General features: G+C 46.0%; 2 protein-coding genes across 2 annotated transcripts in view; both read right to left on the bottom strand.

The window, feature by feature from the left end:
* LOC143299745 (uncharacterized) overlaps positions 1-7,695 on the bottom strand; it is a 9,172-nt gene extending 1,477 nt beyond the window's left edge. Inside the window, exons 1-6 of the mRNA XM_076613128.1 lie at positions 7,603-7,695; positions 7,142-7,205; positions 5,753-5,930; positions 4,327-4,483; positions 2,999-3,210; positions 346-485 (exon numbers count right to left, since the gene is read on the bottom strand). Of these exons, the coding sequence (XP_076469243.1) occupies positions 346-485; positions 2,999-3,210; positions 4,327-4,483; positions 5,753-5,930; positions 7,142-7,205; positions 7,603-7,639 (788 nt within the window). The 5' untranslated portion in view covers positions 7,640-7,695. The remainder of the gene's footprint in view (positions 1-345; positions 486-2,998; positions 3,211-4,326; positions 4,484-5,752; positions 5,931-7,141; positions 7,206-7,602) is intronic.
* A 3,849-nt stretch (positions 7,696-11,544) lies between these two features.
* On the bottom strand, positions 11,545-14,638 carry LOC143299591 (uncharacterized). The gene is made up of 2 exons (XM_076612878.1): positions 14,519-14,638; positions 11,545-13,332 (listed from the first exon to the last, which is right to left on the bottom strand). Exons 1-2 carry the CDS (start codon positions 14,525-14,527, stop codon positions 11,545-11,547), a joined length of 1,797 nt encoding a protein of 598 aa, XP_076468993.1. The 5' UTR covers positions 14,528-14,638.
* Between the last annotated feature and the right edge of the window lie 2,862 nt (positions 14,639-17,500).

The following is a 17,500-nucleotide window of genomic DNA, read 5'->3' as shown; positions in this document are numbered from 1 at the left end:
GTATAGAAGTCCTACGCCTCACAGGTTCTGGCATGGCATTTCCTTCCTGCTTTGCACCAGTAGAATAAACCAATCTGAAATACCAAATTAGTCACACTGAAACAAAAATATCAGTTGAAATGTAGCCTCAAAACACACCAGTGCAAATCTACTTTCACGTAGGTATAATGTCTAGCTGTGAGCATGCTGTGTGTCGCGCGCTTATGCTAAGGAGAGAGAGAGTGCATTGAAACTGCACATTATTACTGTTATCGTAGTTATCATTATGATTATTCCTATTATTATCATTATTGTCTTGCCCTTGGCGACCACAGGCACCCGACAGGTTGACACTGTTGCACTCACTCAGTCATGCCGCCAGTCTGCATGTTGACGAGAAAGAAGGCGCCTGTGGACTCCGCGAAATACTCGGCTGAGTTCGCCATGGCGTAGGTCTGAAGGTTCCACAGATTCTGACTTTTGGCGTTGTTGTAGTTGGCGTCATTCTGCACAGTGATTGACTGGTGGATTGTATTTGTATTTGTAATTCTTTTTATCACAACAGATTTCTCTGTGTGAAATTCGGGCTGCTCTCCCCAGGGAGAGCGCGTCGCTACACTACAGCGCCACCCATTTTTTTAAAAAATTTTTCCTGCGTGCAGTTTTGTTTGTTTTTCCTATTGAAGTGGATTTTTCTACAGAATTTTGCCAGGAACAACGCTTTTGTTGCCGCGGGTTCTTTTACGTGCGCTAAATGCATGCTGCATACGGGACCTCGGTTTATCGTCTCATCCGAATGACTAGTGTCCAGACCACCACTCATGGTCTAATGGAGGGGGAGAAAATATCGGCGGCTGAGCCGTGATTCGAACCAGCGCGCTAAGATTCTCTCGCTTCCTTGGCGGACGCGTTACCTCTAGGCCGTCACTCAACTGATTGATTCCTTGATTGATGTGGATAGTGATACAGCGCCTGTGGCCTGTCTTAGGTCAGAGACCAAGCTCCAAGCGCTTTACAAACGCGGAGCCATTTTTTTTGCGCAACAGACCGCCCAGCTGGGTAAGAGTCCGACTGAGAGATACTTTTAGACGCTCATCATTCGTTTCCTGTGTCACTCAAGTCAGGCTTCAGTCAAATGCGCGTGCACACACGCACGTACACGAGTGTGCGCAAGCGCAAGCGCGCACACACACACACACACACTCACTCACACACACACACACACACACACACACACACACACACACACACACACACACACACACACACACACACACACACACACACACACACACACACACACAATGTCACAAGAAAGAAGGTGCGAAACATTGTGGTGAGGTTGGATGACGGGAAGAGGTGTGAAGGTAGGAGTGTATGGAGAAGGGGGTGGGGAGAGGTGTGAAGGTAGGAGTGTATGGAGAAGGGGAGAGGTGTGAAGGTAGGAGTGTATGGAGAAGGGGAGAGGTGTGAAGGTAGGAGTGTATGGAGAAGGGGAGAGGTGTGAAGGTAGGAGTGTATGGAGAAGGGGGTGGGGAGAGGTGTGAAGGTAGGAGTGTATGGAGAAAGGGGAGAGGTGTGAAGGTAGGAGTGTATGGAGAAAGGGGAGAGGTGTGAAGGTAGGAGTGTATGGAGAAGGGGAGAGATGTGTGAAGGTAGGAGTGTATGGAGAAAGGGGTGGAAGAGGTGTGAAGGTAGGAGTGTATGGAGAAGGGGAGAGGTGTGAAGGTAGGAGTGTATGGAGAAAGGGGTGTAAGAGGTGTGAAGGTAGGAGTGTATGGAGAAGGGGAGAGGTGTGAAGGTAGGAGTGTATGGAGAAGGGGAGAGGTGTGAAGGTAGGAGTGTATGGAGAAGGGGTGGGGAGAGGTGTGAAGGTAGGAGTGTATGGAGAAGGGGAGAGGTGTGAAGGTAGGAGTGTATGGAGAAGGGGAGAGGTGTGAAGGTAGGAGTGTATGGAGAAGGGGGTGGGGAGAGGTGTGAAGGTAGGAGTATATGGAGAAGGGGGTGGGGAGAGGTGTGAAGGTAGGAGTATATGGAGAAGGGGAGAGGTGTGAAGGTAGGAGTGTATGGAGAAGGGGGAGAGGAGAGGTGTGAAGGTAGGAGTGTATGGAGAAGGGGGAGGGGAGAGGTGTGAAGGTAGGAGTATATGGAGAAGGGGAGAGGTGTGAAGGTAGGAGTGTATGGAGAAGGGGGAGGGGAGAGGTGTGAAGGTAGGAGTGTATGGAGAAGGGGAGAGGTGTGTGAAGGTAGGAGTGTATGGAGAAGGGGGTGGGGAGAGGTGTGAAGGTAGGAGTGTATGGAGAAGGGGAGAGGTGTGAAGGTAGGAGTGTATGGAGAAGGGGAGAGGTGTGAAGGTAGGAGTGTATGGAGAAGGGGAGAGAGGTGTGAAGGTAGGAGTGTATGGAGAAAGGGGAGAGGTGTGAAGGTAGGAGTGTATGGAGAAGGGGAGAGGTGTGTGAAGGTAGGAGTGTATGGAGAAGGGGGAGGGGAGAGGTGTGAAGGTAGGAGTGTATGGAGAAAGGGGAGAGGTGTGAAGGTAGGAGTGTATGGAGAAGGAGAGAGGTGTGAAGGGAGGAGTGTAAGAAGGCGAAGTGTCAGAATGACGATTGAGCATGCTAACTCGCTTCTGAGCCGTCAGTTCGCGACAAGCTTCGATGGTGACCAAGCACCTCCTATATATATATATAAAGAGAGAGACAGCGACAGACAGACAGAGAAATCGATTTTTTTTATTGAAGGAAAAGAAATAAGCACTTATTGGCCTGTTTTCATCCTTCGTAAAAAAAAAAAAAAAAGTCTATGAATTAGTCTTGGGAATTTAAAAAAAATTAGAAGAAATAAATAAAAAAAATGAGAGAGGGCGACAGAGAGAGAAAGAGACAGACAGACAGGGCGAGAGAGCGAGGGAGGGGGGAGAGAGAGAGTGATGGTAAGTCAGAGACAGAGACAGAGAGAGAGAGAGAGAGAGAGAGAGAGAGAGAGAGAGGAAGGGAGAGACACAGAGAGATCACAGACAGACCTGAGCCTTCTCGGAGGAGCTCATCCCCTGCTTGTTGACCATGTGGGAGAACTCGTGCATCATGATGTTGTCACGGTGGTTGTAGGGGTCCCGTGACGTGCACATGACGTTGGCGTCCAGCACCAGAGACAGTGTTGACGTCACGCCGCTCAGCGATGACAGCTTCCGCCCGTCAAACGTGCACGTGTGGCTGCAGCTGCCGTCACAGCGGTCTGTGTGGGGATATGACCATCATGGTGATGGTGATGATGATGATGGCGATGATAATAATAGTAATATAATGATGGTGGTCATGGTGATTATGATGATAATAATAATAATGATGATGATGATGTTAATAATAATTATAATAATAATATAATGATGATGATAACTATGATAATAACAATAGCTATGATAATAATGATAATGATGATGATGATTATCATTATGATAACTATGATAATAACACTAATCATGATAATAACAACAATGATATTGATGATGATGATGGCGATGATGATGGCGATTTTAATAATATAAATAACTTTAATGATAATGATAAAGATGATGATGATGATGAAAATGATGATGATAATGGTGTGATGATAATATGATAATAACAATAATGATGATGATGATAATAATGGTAATGATAATGAAAATATTATTATCATTATCATTATCATCATTAATATTATTATTATTAGAAGAAGAAGATGGTGATGATGAAGATGAAGCAGCAGCAGCAGTAGTAGTAATCGTAGAAATTGTAGTAGTCGCAGTGATCGTGGTAGTCGTAATAGTAGTATGTGGATGTATATAGCGCCCGTGCTCTGCTCAAAGAGGAGGAAAGTGTGAGTTGTGTGGTATGGTGTGTGTGTGTGTGTGTGTGTGTGTGCGTGCGTGTGTGTGTGTGTGTGTGTGTGTGTGTGTGTGTGTGTGTGCGTGCGTGCGTGCGTGTGTGTGTGCGTGCGTGCGTGCGTGCGTGTATGCGTGTGTGTGTGTGTGTGTGTGTGTGTGTGTGCGATTCTTCTTTCTTTAATTTAATGTCTTTTCACTTTGAGTGTCCGCGTTTGTTTTTGCATGTGTGTGTGCGCGTGTGTATGTGTGTGCGCTCACAAGCACGGACCAAATTTCTGTCCCCTTTCCTTACCACCTTCTCTCTTCCCCCCCCCCCCTCCCCCATCTCTCTCTCTCTTTCTCTTTCTCTCACACACACACACACACTCTCTCTCTCACACACACACTCTCTCTCTCTCCCTCTCTCACACACCACCCCACCCTCCCCAAAGTTACCGATGCCACAGGTTGGCAGGCCAACAAGACGTGAACACGACGTGACTCACTGCGGCAGGCAGGTGTGTCGGCCAGGTGGGCGAAGTCCGGGAACACTGTGACGGACTCCGCGGCCGTGAAGATGCCCACCCCTCCGGGACTGTTGGCCACGTTGTTGAACACATGGGACGGGGAGTTCTTCATCATCTTGTGCAGCTCCAGGGCGGCCTTGAGAGGTGACATTACAGGTCAGGTCAGGTCAGGTCAGTTCAACTCATGTCATGTCAGTTCAAGTCAGGTCAGGTCAGGTCAGTTCAAGACGTCAGTTCAAGTCAAGTCAGGTCATGTCAAGTCAGGTCAGGTCAGTCAATTCAAGTCAGGTCAGTTCAAGTCAAGTCAGGTCAGTTCAATTCTGGTCAGTTCAAGTCAGGTCAAGTCAGTTCAAGTCAAGTCAGGTCAGTTCAATTCAGGTCAAGTCAAGTCAAGTTAAGTCAAACTCCAATTCAGTTCTGTTCAGTTACTCAAAGAGGCGTCACTTCCTTCGGACAAAACCCACATTTTAAGCTTCACCACATCTGCTAAGCATATGCTGTGACCTAACTCGCTTAGTCAGGCCCGATCCCCAAAAGAGAAATTAACAAGTGGTCGCTTTTGCTCATTGCTCAAAATACAAACATGAAATGTGCATTTAAAAGACGTATTTGTGAATAAATAGTCAACTGAATGTATTTCGGCGTGACAGTAAAACAAATACACGCGGACAGAAAAATTAACAGAAATATGGGGAAGGGAGGGTTGGGGGGTGGTGGTGTTGCACTGTGGTGACGCTTTGTCTCTACGGGGAGAGCACCCCAAATTTCACACAGTGAAATCTGTTCTGACAAAAACGCAATACAATACAATACAATACAATACTACACAACGAAGAGTAAAACAGGCGGTGTTAAGAACGTCAGTTATTCCGCTTGATTTACCACCTTGAGATAAACATGAAGATAAATAAATAGAAATGAAAATGCATATCTGCTTGGCACAAACAGGACACGAGAACAGCCACACTGACAAATAACACTGCCCAGTGAGAAACCAATCCGCGTAAGTCCGCAACCACATGACAGATATCAACAATGGATCACTAAAGTATTATTGCATTGTATGTACTGCATCAGCTTTTGCATATGCCACAGACAACACGTGCATCAAGCATCACCACCAGTACAAAAAGATCGAGACTTTCACGAGAATGTACCGGTAAACAGGAATGCAGAAATACTGAAACATACAGGTATGCGAAAAGGCTAAAATGCAACAAAAAGAAAATAGGAAGACAGCTAGCAGAAAACAAGTACGGCAATACAAACGAAAGAAAGAAAAATCCGGTGCTGTGTTTTTCAAAAGTCTGCCGCAAGCTAATTCACTGATGAACCGCAGTTCTCAACGTTGATTCGTTCACCAATCAACAATCCACAAACTGTCTGACGTGCATACAATACTCACCACATACAACGTCGACTCCGAAGTCTGCGGACTTCCCACGATCCTGATGAAGTTTCCGGACGGCTTGCTGTTGGGGGCGATGCGGCCATCCTGACTGAAGTACATGAACTTGAACCCAGGAGGATAACTGGCCCGGTGGGTCGGGGTGTTCTTCTCCAGCCAGTCCCGGTACTCCTGGCTGCACAGATGACAGTCAGCCGTGTTCGACTATGACCATCAGAGCAGCAGAGGAGGTAACTGCTGTCCCGACTATCTGGTCTAGAATGTGATTATAGTGGAGAGCGTCTGGCCCAAGTTACATCCCCACTCTCTCGGCCAAGAGGGTTTTAGGAGACAGCGTTGGGATGGTTCCCAAAGGCCACCTACCCCCCAAGGCTGCAGCACTAAGAACTAGTGCAATTTTGCCTCCTAGTTTGAGAGTCCTAGTCCACTAAAAGCTAAGCTGTAAATGATTTCCCATTGCAATTGAGAAACCAATGATAATACAGCTCTCACTTTGCAGCTGACCCAACTGTAAACTGATGTCAATATGTGGGAAAAGGAACAAAGACCGTATGAAGATAGATACAAGCTTGAAGAAGAGTCTCGAAGCACAGGAGAAACCAAATGTCAATGTTCGGTCCAATTAATTTACGTCAAATTTTGGGACAATCAAATCTCAAGTTATCAGCAACGAATCATCTTTAGAACTGTGATTGATGAAACCAACAAGTGGCTCAGAGGTTGCACAAGTCAAAATTCCACGTTTTGGGTCCGGCAATCATGTGACGTTCTGAACAACTTGAGATGATGATATGACAGCTGGTATATCTAAATACATCGAAATGCTGATCACTTCACTTTCGGGGCTGTTGTGCTCGCCCATCCTGTCTTCGTAATGTATTTTTGTGCCTTCTTTGTCTGTCTGCTAGTTTGGGGCCATATATTCTCCTCACACACACAGACGCGCACACGCACAAACACACGTACACGTGTGCGCACAACCCCCACCCCAACCCACCCCCACACAGGTTAGTAGAAACATCCAGGAACAGCGACAGACTATGTGACACACAGGTGAAACCTTACAGAAAACCCGGCCACATAACTGTTCGAATCAAATCACAAAATGATAAAAGCACAGGACTACAAAATGATAAAAAGAACACGAAAAAAAAAGATCACATACAAAAAGAAGGGAAGGCGAAGAAAAGGATGTCAATCAATTCCACCGACAGAAAAATAGAAAATTGGGACAAATAGATAGTTGGGGGCCCCACAAAATAGGTAACGAAATAAATAGATTTGTTTTAAACATACATAGATACATGCATACATACATTCATACATACATAACTCGATTAAAATATAAATAAATGAAACAAAATGATAAAAACTGTGCAAACCAACCTGACAGGTTCTGTGGAGAAGTTGCCGTAAGGGGTGACAATTGGAGGCCGGCAAATGACGGCCCCTGCAAACAAACAACAACAACAGCTGACACAACTAAAATGAGTGTATAACTTGAACACCACCAACAACAACGTTAACAACTGAAAACACAGACACATCAATACAACTGGAAAATACAAGGTGCGGTAAAAGAATTCAAATCTTTTCTTTTTTTTAAATCATAGAAAACGTGACGTTTCGGGGTTTGAATTTTTTTTTTTTTTTTTTTTTTTTTTTTTTTTGACAAAAACTAAAACTCAGTAGGCGCGCCTTTGAGCAAATGAATCATAAACCAATCTGCATTCGTCTAAAAACAAACAAACAAACAAAAACACCCAACAGTAGATAAATAAATACCCGAGTAAAAATATACAATAGATAACCCAAAGATGCTGGGGGTGGGGGGAAAATCAACCTACCCAAAAGAGAAGCGACAACGGCAGCAAAGAACCACATGCTTTCTCTCACAACAGCTGAGGCTTTCTGACAAAGACATCTCGGTACCAGAGAGGCCGAACACTAACACCACCACCCTCCCCTCCCCCCCCCCCCCACCCCCCACCCCGACCCCCTCCGCACTCCCCGCGCCCGCCCCATGATAAAGATTTCTGGTTCTTGCAGAACATTGACCTCGAAGTTTTCATTGGGCTACGATTTAGAAACGTTCTTTTTTTCCCATCTTATCTTTGTCCCTCTCTCTGTACTATTCTTACATGCTGGTGTCGAGTTCAGCAACGTGGTAGTACATTTTCAAATGCCAAAAAAAGCCTTCTGTCTGTGTGTCTGTCTCTCTGGATACGAGATCATCTTTCAGTGTGTATGTGTTCACTCCCCCCCCCCTACCCCCGCACCCCCAACTCTCCTGCCCTGGCTGTCTCTCTCTTTTCCCTCTCTCTCTCTCTCTCTCTGCTTGAGCACGCGCAATGTATGTATGTGTCGCTGGGTTTTGCTTTTTTTAAAATTTTGTACCTATATTTCAAATATTTGAAAGACTTGTTTTCGTGTGCGTGTGTGTAGGTCTACCATGACATATAATGCTGTAATACTGTGTCATGAATTACACAGCTCCAAGATAACAAGTCTGTCTGAGGTAAAATGTCACAAAGCGTGTACTTGACGTCAAACAGACGAGTTTTCAGTGAAACGTTTGGAGATCTCAGCTTATCAAATGTAAGTTTAAAATTATTGTCATTGTTATGATTAGTTGCATCATGTGGTGGTAAATACGTATACATGTAATGACAGTGGAACACGCACAAAAAAATAAATCAAATAAAAAAGAACGGACGCCACAGATCAGCTGATCAGTTGACGTTAGTTGTAGATAACGTTTCTCCCCCCCCCCCCAACCCCGAGTCTCACCCCCCCCCCCCCCTCCCGCCCCTCCTCTGCGACCCTTTCTTGGTTTTGTTCGTTTGTTGTTGTTGTTTTTCCAAGTACAAAGACTAAAACATTGATGACCTCTGTATAAAAGCCAGTTGTAGAGTAAGTTTCAGTTCTTTGAAATTATACTTTTTTTCTTTCCTTTTTTTTTCTTTTTTTTTTTTTTTTTGTTGGGCGCAATAGCCGAATGGTTAAAGCATTGGACTTTCAATCTGAGGGTCCGGGGTTCGAATCTCGTTGGCGCCTGGTGGGTAAAGGGTGGAGATTTTTCCGATCTCCCATGTCAACATATGTGCAGACCTGCCAGTGCCTGAACCCCCTTCGTGTGTATACGCACGCAGAAGATCAAATACGCACGTTATAGATCCTGTAATCCATGTCAGCGTTCGGTGGGTTATGGAAACAAGAACATACCCAGCATGCACACCCCCGAAAACGGAGTATGGCTGCCTACATGGCGGGGTAAATAAACAAAACGGTCATACATGTAAACTGTTATATGTTTGTCCGAGTGTGTATGTGTGCGTGCCTGAAATCTGATTGAATGACACAGGAAACGAATGATGAGCGCCCAATGGCAGCCGTCAGTCGGCTCTACCCAGGTAGGCAGCCTGTTGTGTAAATGACTCCGTGTTTGTAAAGCGCTTTGAGCTTGGTCTCCGACCGAGGATAGGCGCTATATAAGTATCCATATTAATCAATCAATCAGTCATTCCTTTCCAGTTTTGAAGGACTGGCATTGTTCGTCGTCTTGCTCATTGCTCAGGTGTGAAAGAAGAGTAACACGTTACGTGGACTTCAATCAATTTTACCTGAACGATTGATTATGACCAGCTGTGCTTCATACACTGGTCAGCTGAAATGCGACGGAGTAATGCCGTGTCTTGTGGCGACTTAAAATGATGCCGCGCGTGCAGTGTGTGTGTGTGTGTGTGTGTTTGCACAATTTTCTGTTCGCTAACTTGACCGTTTATTGGGGGTTATTTATCATATAATTTGTTTATGGGATAAATTGTCAATACGGAAACCAGTCGAACTCGGGCAAACGGTAACAATTCTTTGATTTAACCAGACCATATTATAGCTACATATCTAGCTATTTTCCAAAGGCACTTTGCTTTTTAAAATGCGACGGAAACACAGATATTGTCATATATATATATATATATATATATATATATATATATGGGTGTGTGTGTGTGTGTGTGTGTGTGTGTGTGTAGTATTCTTCGTCAATGGTTGTGAAACGAATCAAAGCAGTGCACATGTTATACAGTCTGTAGGTCCTCCACTCCTTTTCTGTGTGTGCAGTCAATGCGCTGTCCACCAGTATTTTGAGAATTGGGAAACCGCAAGATATTGCTCTTCTGTGTGTGTTTGTGTGTGTGTGTGTGTGTGTGTGTGTGTGTGTGTGTGTGTGTGTGTGTGTGTGTGTGTGTGTGTCTGTATTAACAGTTCCTTTGGCTGCCAAATTTTGTAACATTTCTTATGTCTGTTCGGAAAATCCAACCGTGCACACAGCAAAAGCTATATCAAATGAGAAGCAAAGGGGAAGGAAGGAAGGAAGGAAGGAAGGAAGGAAGAGAAAAGTCGGATCGGAAGGATAGAAGGAGGACATGAAGGCAAGGAGATAGAAATGAAAGAAAGGGAGAAAGATGTAAAGAAAGAAAAATGATCACAGAAAAAAAAGGAAAGCAAAAAAAAAGAAGATAAAAAAAAAAGGTAATGCAGATGGATTGCGGTCATTGAAATCGTGAAGAAAAACACGTTTCTGCAATTCGCCACAGGTCCTCACACACGCAGTTGAAATAACAATCGAATGATTTAGTCATGCTCTTAATAACGTTGTATTTCAAAAGAACCCCCCACCCCCACCCCCCCACAAAAAAGCGATACAACGTTTAACAAAAATCACTAATGGTGATTGCAAATAAAGCGCCTTCTCTTATGTTTCAACCGGGGTATACGTGAAACCGTCTCAGAAGTGTAAGATTGGTGAACAGAGAAAAAGAGCGAGAGGGGGAAGGAAGGAGGAGGGTGAGGGATTAGAAAGAAAGGGAGAGAGGGGTGGATAGGCTGCCAGAGAGAGGGGGGAGCACACAGAGAGGGGGGAGAGAGAGAGGGTGGGAGAGAGAGAGAGAGGCCATGCCACATCCATTCATGCATTTCATCAACAGATCAAACCTAATCAAAGCAAAAAGTCACAAATCGATCAAAATAGTCCAAAATATCCATAACAGCAACTCAGCCCAATTCATCCATTGTCGAAAACTTTCAAAACGTAAAAAAAAATAAAAAAAATAAAAAATAAAAAAAAGACCCAGTAGATAACCTGAACAAAACACCAAATGACCAAAACAGACAATTAACTTGTTCATTTTAAGCAATGGGACCAGTTCACAATCGTCGCCGAAAAGCTCCTCAAGATGAAGATGGGTCAGACAGCTTTTTGCTGTGGACCCGATTGCTTTTTATCGAGGGGTGGGAGGGGGGGTCGAGGGGAGGGGGGGGAGATGAATTATAGTCCCCTTTTGGAGGTGGGGTGGGGATACGAATTATAGTTCCCTTTGTGGGGTGGGGTGGGGATACGAATTATAGTCCCCTTTTTGGGGTGGGGTGGGGATACGAATTATAGTTCCCTTTGTGGGGGGAGGGGGGATACGAATTATAGTCCCCTTTTGAGGGTGGGTGTGGGGAGGAGACGAATTACAGTCCCCTGGGGGAGAGGGGGGGGGGACGAATTATAGTCCCCTTTCTTGTGGTGGGCGGGGGGGGGGAGATAGGGGGTGGAGAGGCGAATAACAATCCCCTTCGGGGGATGTGGGGGGAGGGGGAGAGACGAATTATAGTCCCCCGTTTTCTTCTTTTTTGGAGGCGTGGGGGGTGGGGGGGGAATTAAAGTCCCCTTTTGGGGGGGAGACAAATTATAGTCCCATTTCTTCTTTCGGGGGGTCGGGGGGTGGGGGGGCAGAGACGAATTACAGTCGCCTTTTGGGCACGGGGGTGGGAATCCAGGCGTCTGAAATCTGCCGCTCGTCGTACCAGGCGTCCCTGTTGGCGAAGAGCCGCTTGAGGAAGTTCGGGTCCAGCTTGTGTCTGCAGGTGGCGATCAGGCTGGGCGGGTCGTCGCCGAAAGGCTGGCGCCGCCCTTTGCCCCGCCCCTCCTGGAGGTCTCGGTAGACCACCTCCTTGTGGAAGGGACCCAGCTTCAACTCCTGCAGCAGAACCCGCAGGGTGGACACCTTCTGGGCGTTGTGCAGCCCGCCCTGTATGACCAGCGTGTCGATCAGCGTCAGGCCCTTGCGGAGCTCGCGAGGGTCCGCCCCCCGTTGCACGCAGCATGTGATGTAGTGGTATGCTCCCGCGGCGCACAGCACGTGCAGCACGCTCCAGCCGTCCTGCCCTGTACGCCACTGGATTTTCTGCTTTCCCTGGGCCGCCTCGATAACCACGTTCATCATGGCCGTTACCCGCAGGTTGCCGTGGTTCGGGCCTGTCTGTCTGTGCCGATCGTCGGTCGTTTCTTCGCCGTTCGCGCCCGTTTCGGCACCGGCTTGTGTCGCGGGTCCCTTATCTTTATCTCCCAGGCCCAGTGCGGTGACGGCGTCGTCGATCAGACGTTGCAGCACTGTCCGTCCCTCGCGGTCTTCGGCGTTGACGTCAGCGCCGTGGGACAGCAGGAAGGTGACGTTTTGTAGGTCCTGTTCCCGGCCGTTCCCCGCGGCAGCGTGCAGCAAGGGCGTCCCGGTGCTGTCCGCGAAGTTGGCCAGTTTCTTGTCGAAGTGCACGTGCCGGGCCAGGTCCGGTAAGGACACGCCGTTCACCACAGCCGTGTGCAGGGGGGACGGTAGTGCGGTCTCCGTTCCTTCGCTTGGAGTCTCCCCGGTCGGAGTCTCCCCGGTCGGAGTCTCCTCGGTCGGAGTCTCCCCGGTCGGAGTCTCCCCGGTCGGTGTCTCCCCGGTCGGAGTCTCCCCGGTCGGTGTCTCCCCGGTCGGTGTCTCCCCGGTTGGAGGCGGCCCTGTGACTTTAGCGCCTTTCTGCACGCATCGGAAGAACAAGTTCCAGTCGGCTTTGCACGCGGCTGCTAGGAAAGTGTCGTAGAGCTCATCGGAGCTCATGTCTCCCAGCGGCTCGTCACTGTCACCACAGCTCTCGCTCTGCTGGGGCGTCGGCTTGTGCACGGCACACACGTGTGGTTCGAAAAGTATCGGGATGTCGTTTCTCACCGGGCGCACCACGTCCATCAGCAGTTTCTCCAGGTTGCGGCGATCGCGCGTGTCCGGAGAGCTGCACATGCCGAGAAACATCAACATCACGTTGGCTATCTCTTCCTTGGACTCCGCCATTTCAAGCAACATCTCGGCCGTTTTCTTCGCCTGGATCAAACTTCCAACATAGAGAGTGCGCGCGTACTCCACCAGTAGAGGATGCTTCACCATCAGCCAGACCCGCCGGAGTGGAATCTCTGTCAGCAGCACTCGGGAATCGAACAGCAGTTGCTTGATGGTCTTCTTGCTGTCCAGAGAGTCCGCGCACTCCTGTAGTTCTTCTGAAAGAGACGGCGTCTGCTCCTTAAGAAAGTTGCAGTAAAAGCGCAGAGCTTTGATGAAGAGTCGTTTCCGGGTCGCTTGTGGGTAGTTTCCTTTCTCGTCGAGGGGCTCGGTGACCACACTGCTTCCTTCACTCCCCAGCGGCTCCATGACTTCAACAGCTGCGCCGCACGTTGTGGCGGCCTCCTGTTCAATGTGATCCTCCCTTCTGGATGTCTGAAAACGAGGGGAAAAACAGAAGAGATTGTTGAAAACGGATTTTTTTTTTCTCCTGTAAATTTATTGAAGGACCATTCCTGAGAGACACTTCCATCACTAGGAACAACGGAAAACAGGAAAACTATCGGAAAAAGACATATGCCAACCTGTCTGGGAGACCACTCTCAAAGATATGAATATGCAAATAACGTATTCTAATTTCCACTTTAACCTTTCCTGTTTATTGCACTTTTTTTTCAGCATGAATCAATTTTCAGCAATGCAAACAGATTTGAATGGATCATCATTACAATACCTTTCAACGTAGTTCTCCTTTTGTGGGCTCAGTCCGTATGTGTGCATGTATGTGTGCATGTGCGTGTGCGTATGTGTGCATGTGCGTGTGCGAGTGTGTGTAAGTGTGTGTGCGTGTGCGCGCGCCCGTGTGTGTGTGTGCGTGTGTGTTTATGTCCGTGTTAAAAACTGGTTGCAAGCAAGTGATGACGGTGGACTTTAGTTCACGTAGATGTGTGGGTTTTTGGTGTTTTTTTTGTTTTTTCGAAAACTGCCGGTCAACAGTGTGTGGGTGGGTGTCGGGTGGATGGAGGGGTGGGGGGGAAGGGAGGAGTGAAAAAAAAAACAACAATGACTGTAAGCAAGCATACAACCTGACAAAGAAAAACTGTTCGCCCGCTATCCTTTACGGTCTTTTTGAAACCATTCACACGTTGTCGTGGGTTTCACAGAAACAATCAAACCGAAACAAGGAAATATTGTCAAAAGAATACAGATGCATAACTATCAGTTGTCCTAAAATAGTTTTCATAAAATACGTAGTCCAACATAGTTTAGCGATAATTACACCTCAAGTTTTACTGTTGGGTATTAAAGAAAAAGTCTGATCAAGCGAGGGACGGGAGGGAGGGGGTGGAGGAGCGGGTGTAAAGGCATCAAGTCAGCTGGCTCCAGGCAGACGGCCCAGAGCCAACACCATTGGTCCTGCTCCCAGGCGCAATCCCCATCCCTACTAAACCCCCCACCCCCCCCCCCCCCGCCCCCTCTTCACCTCCCCCTTCCCCTCCCTCCCCGCGTATATCCAGAACCAGATCCATAAGAGAATGTGTAACTTGTGTCAGGTTTCAAGGGAAAATGTTCATGTGAGGTGATGGGGGGGGGGGGGGGGGGTCGCATACGGAACTCTTACCGTAGTCATGACAACGAATTCGTCTGCTGTGTCTTCCAATCGTTTTTACCACTTCAGCGCTGCAAAGTTTCTTCTGCCTGTGACCGGCCCACCACCTGTCCTCAGCCAAGGACTTGACTGACACAGAGAAGAGAATGACAAGACATTGAATACAAGGATAGGATGATGATGATGGTGATGATGATGATGATGATAAAAATTATAATAACTGTGTGTGTTGTCATCGTCATCATTCTTTGTCTTCTACTTCTTCTTCTTCTTATCATCATCATCATTATTCTTCTTATTATTATTATTATCATTATTCGGCTGGACTATAAGCAACAAGAACTTGAATTCTTATTATCATTATCATCATCATTATCATCACTAAACAGTAGTAGCAGCATCGTCATCATCATCATAATTATTACTATTATCATATCCCCGAAAACGGAGTATGGCTGCCTACATGGTGGGGTAAAAACGGTCATACACTTGAAAGTCCACTCGTGTACATACGAGTGAACGTGGGAGTTTCAGCCCACGAAAGAAGAATTTTTGTTATTATCATTATCATCATATACACGACATGTTTTACTGTGTGGTATTGTATTGCACACACACACACACACACACACACACACACACAGAGGAATACTAACCTGCTGTCCACTTTGGTCAGTCGCTACTTCAGCTCAGTCTTTTATATGCTTCCGAACCAGACAGCTTTTTGCAAAGTGCAGTTTAAGAAGAATGCCAGAGACACGTTTCAAGCGGTGTATTTGAGTTTTACTCCGATCTCGGTTTCGCCCACAGGAAAACTGACACATTTTCTGTGTCACAGTGACATACGCTCACTTGGCTCGTCGGAGGTCACTGCTGTTTGCACGTGCAACATGTAACTCTCGATTTCATGTGAAATAAAACTGCATTTTGATGAACTAAACAATCCGTGAAACATTTTCAGAGGAGGGGGTATTCATTTCCGAATGTTAAGATCGTGTGTGTGTGTGTGTGTGTGTGTGTGTGTGTTATTTAAAAACAACAGTGTAACGTGACTCACAATAATAACTTTCTCCCACCTCACCCCCTCTACACACACACACACATAAAACTTGATGTGCTGAAGACAAAGTATAGTAAAAAATGTTACATGCATCTGTGGTAAGCAGTTCAGCTTTCATCATTGTTTGTTTCACTGTCAGCAGTTACGCACCTTCTTGCCCAAGTATTTCAAAGAGAATGATTATTCTGCCGATGATTTTTGGAAAGTTATTTCTGACGAGGTTCTTATGATCGAATTTTCACGGCCATTAGTTCATAGCCCTATTTCTACATTCCTTTAATGTACTTCAAAATTGTATTAATGGTTTCTGATTATTATTATTATTATTATTATTATCATTTTTGAATTGTTACTGTTAAATGTAACTGCATGTTAGTTATGCATTTTTTGGTGGTTTTCTACCTTTTCTGTTTTCCTCTTCCCTACTGATCCCCCACCTCTCCCCCCTCCCCTTTTTTTTAATCGTCTTATATCACTGATAGTGAAAAGACGCTAAACTAAATAACGAACAAACACACACACACACACACACACACAGAGGCACGCACGCACACACACACACACACACAGAGGCACGCACGCACACACACACACACACACACACACACACACACACACACACACACGCACGCACGCACGCACTCACAGCACGCACGCACGCACGCACTCACAGCAATCTCCTCTCAGCTACGTGCCAGAATAATCAACAGGCTGATCGTGGGCCAGAAACAGAAGAGAAAATAAAAGTTGAAACTGATGCCATGAACGATTCGCAACAAGCCAGTCTGTACTGTAACGGTTTCACAAGATATATTTTGCACTGAGAAAGGTGACTGTTATCAGTAAATAATCTTTATGGTGCAATCTTATGAACGGATTCCCTCGATTTTAATCGTATAGATAGTATAAAAGTATATTGCCTATTGTCATACAAGGAAATAAGCAATATACTAGAAAGAGACTTTTATAGGTGCTTGAATTCAAGTCTAAAACCTCGTCAGTTAACTCTCTCAGACTTTGGTTCGATTCACAGACCAATTCTGAGTTTAGCTCTCAGAGTATCAAATTCATCACGGACCAAGTATTGTTCTAATGTCAAGTGCATATGCTTTAGTAACCTGACAATTAAGCATATAATTTTTTACTGTAGCTTGATGAAGCCTCATATACACGAAAGTGTGTCTTCACAAGTGACTGAGAACGTTGATGTTTTTTACTTTTTGCATTCATTGTCAGTTGTTTCGCTTGTCAGTTTAACGACTTCTCTTTTACTAAGTCCTTGAAGTAATTTCCTGTAATTGTATTTAGAATTTGTTTTGTCAAATTTCACCCCCATTTCACCCTCATTTGCACAGTTTCCCCCAACCCTCCATTCATTCACATCTCTGGCACCCCTTCTAGCCGATAATACTCAAATGTATTCATAAATACTTTAACAAAATGTCTTCAATCACCGATATATGTGACGGACGTTAAAAACAAAAATTTCTTCTCCTAACTCGATTTCTTTTTTCGTTTTTTGTTTGTTTGTTTTTTTGTTTTGTTTTTTTTTGTTTTTTAACAGATCCCTTGCAAAAATGCGGTCTGCCACGATACAAGGGCAGTAACTCTAAGCTAGGAAATGCTAAAGATGGGAAGTGAGTGGTCTCTCTTGTTTGCCTCATCACTCTTTGAATCCACTGTTCATGTCTTCTGTTTCCATTTTTGATTCTGTGTGTGGACAGGGAATCTTATTCTCGGTTTTTCGCTTTCTTACTGATGAGTTTGACACTGTTAAGGGTTGGTTGTGGAATGCAACAGATAATTCCTGACGTCTCGACTCGTGACAGTAACGGCAAAGCACAGGCAAGTAAGTGACAGGTTGACGTTGCAGATTTACGTGAATAATTGTGGTGGTGGTTTGTGGTGGTGGTGGTGGTGGTGGTGGTGGTTGT

The sequence above is a fragment of the Babylonia areolata genome, chromosome 25 (assembly GCF_041734735.1).
Source record: "Babylonia areolata isolate BAREFJ2019XMU chromosome 25, ASM4173473v1, whole genome shotgun sequence".
Taxonomy (NCBI): domain Eukaryota; kingdom Metazoa; phylum Mollusca; class Gastropoda; order Neogastropoda; family Buccinidae; genus Babylonia; species Babylonia areolata.
Note: the sequence above shows the minus strand (reverse complement) of the source record. Positions and strands in the feature narration are given on the sequence as shown.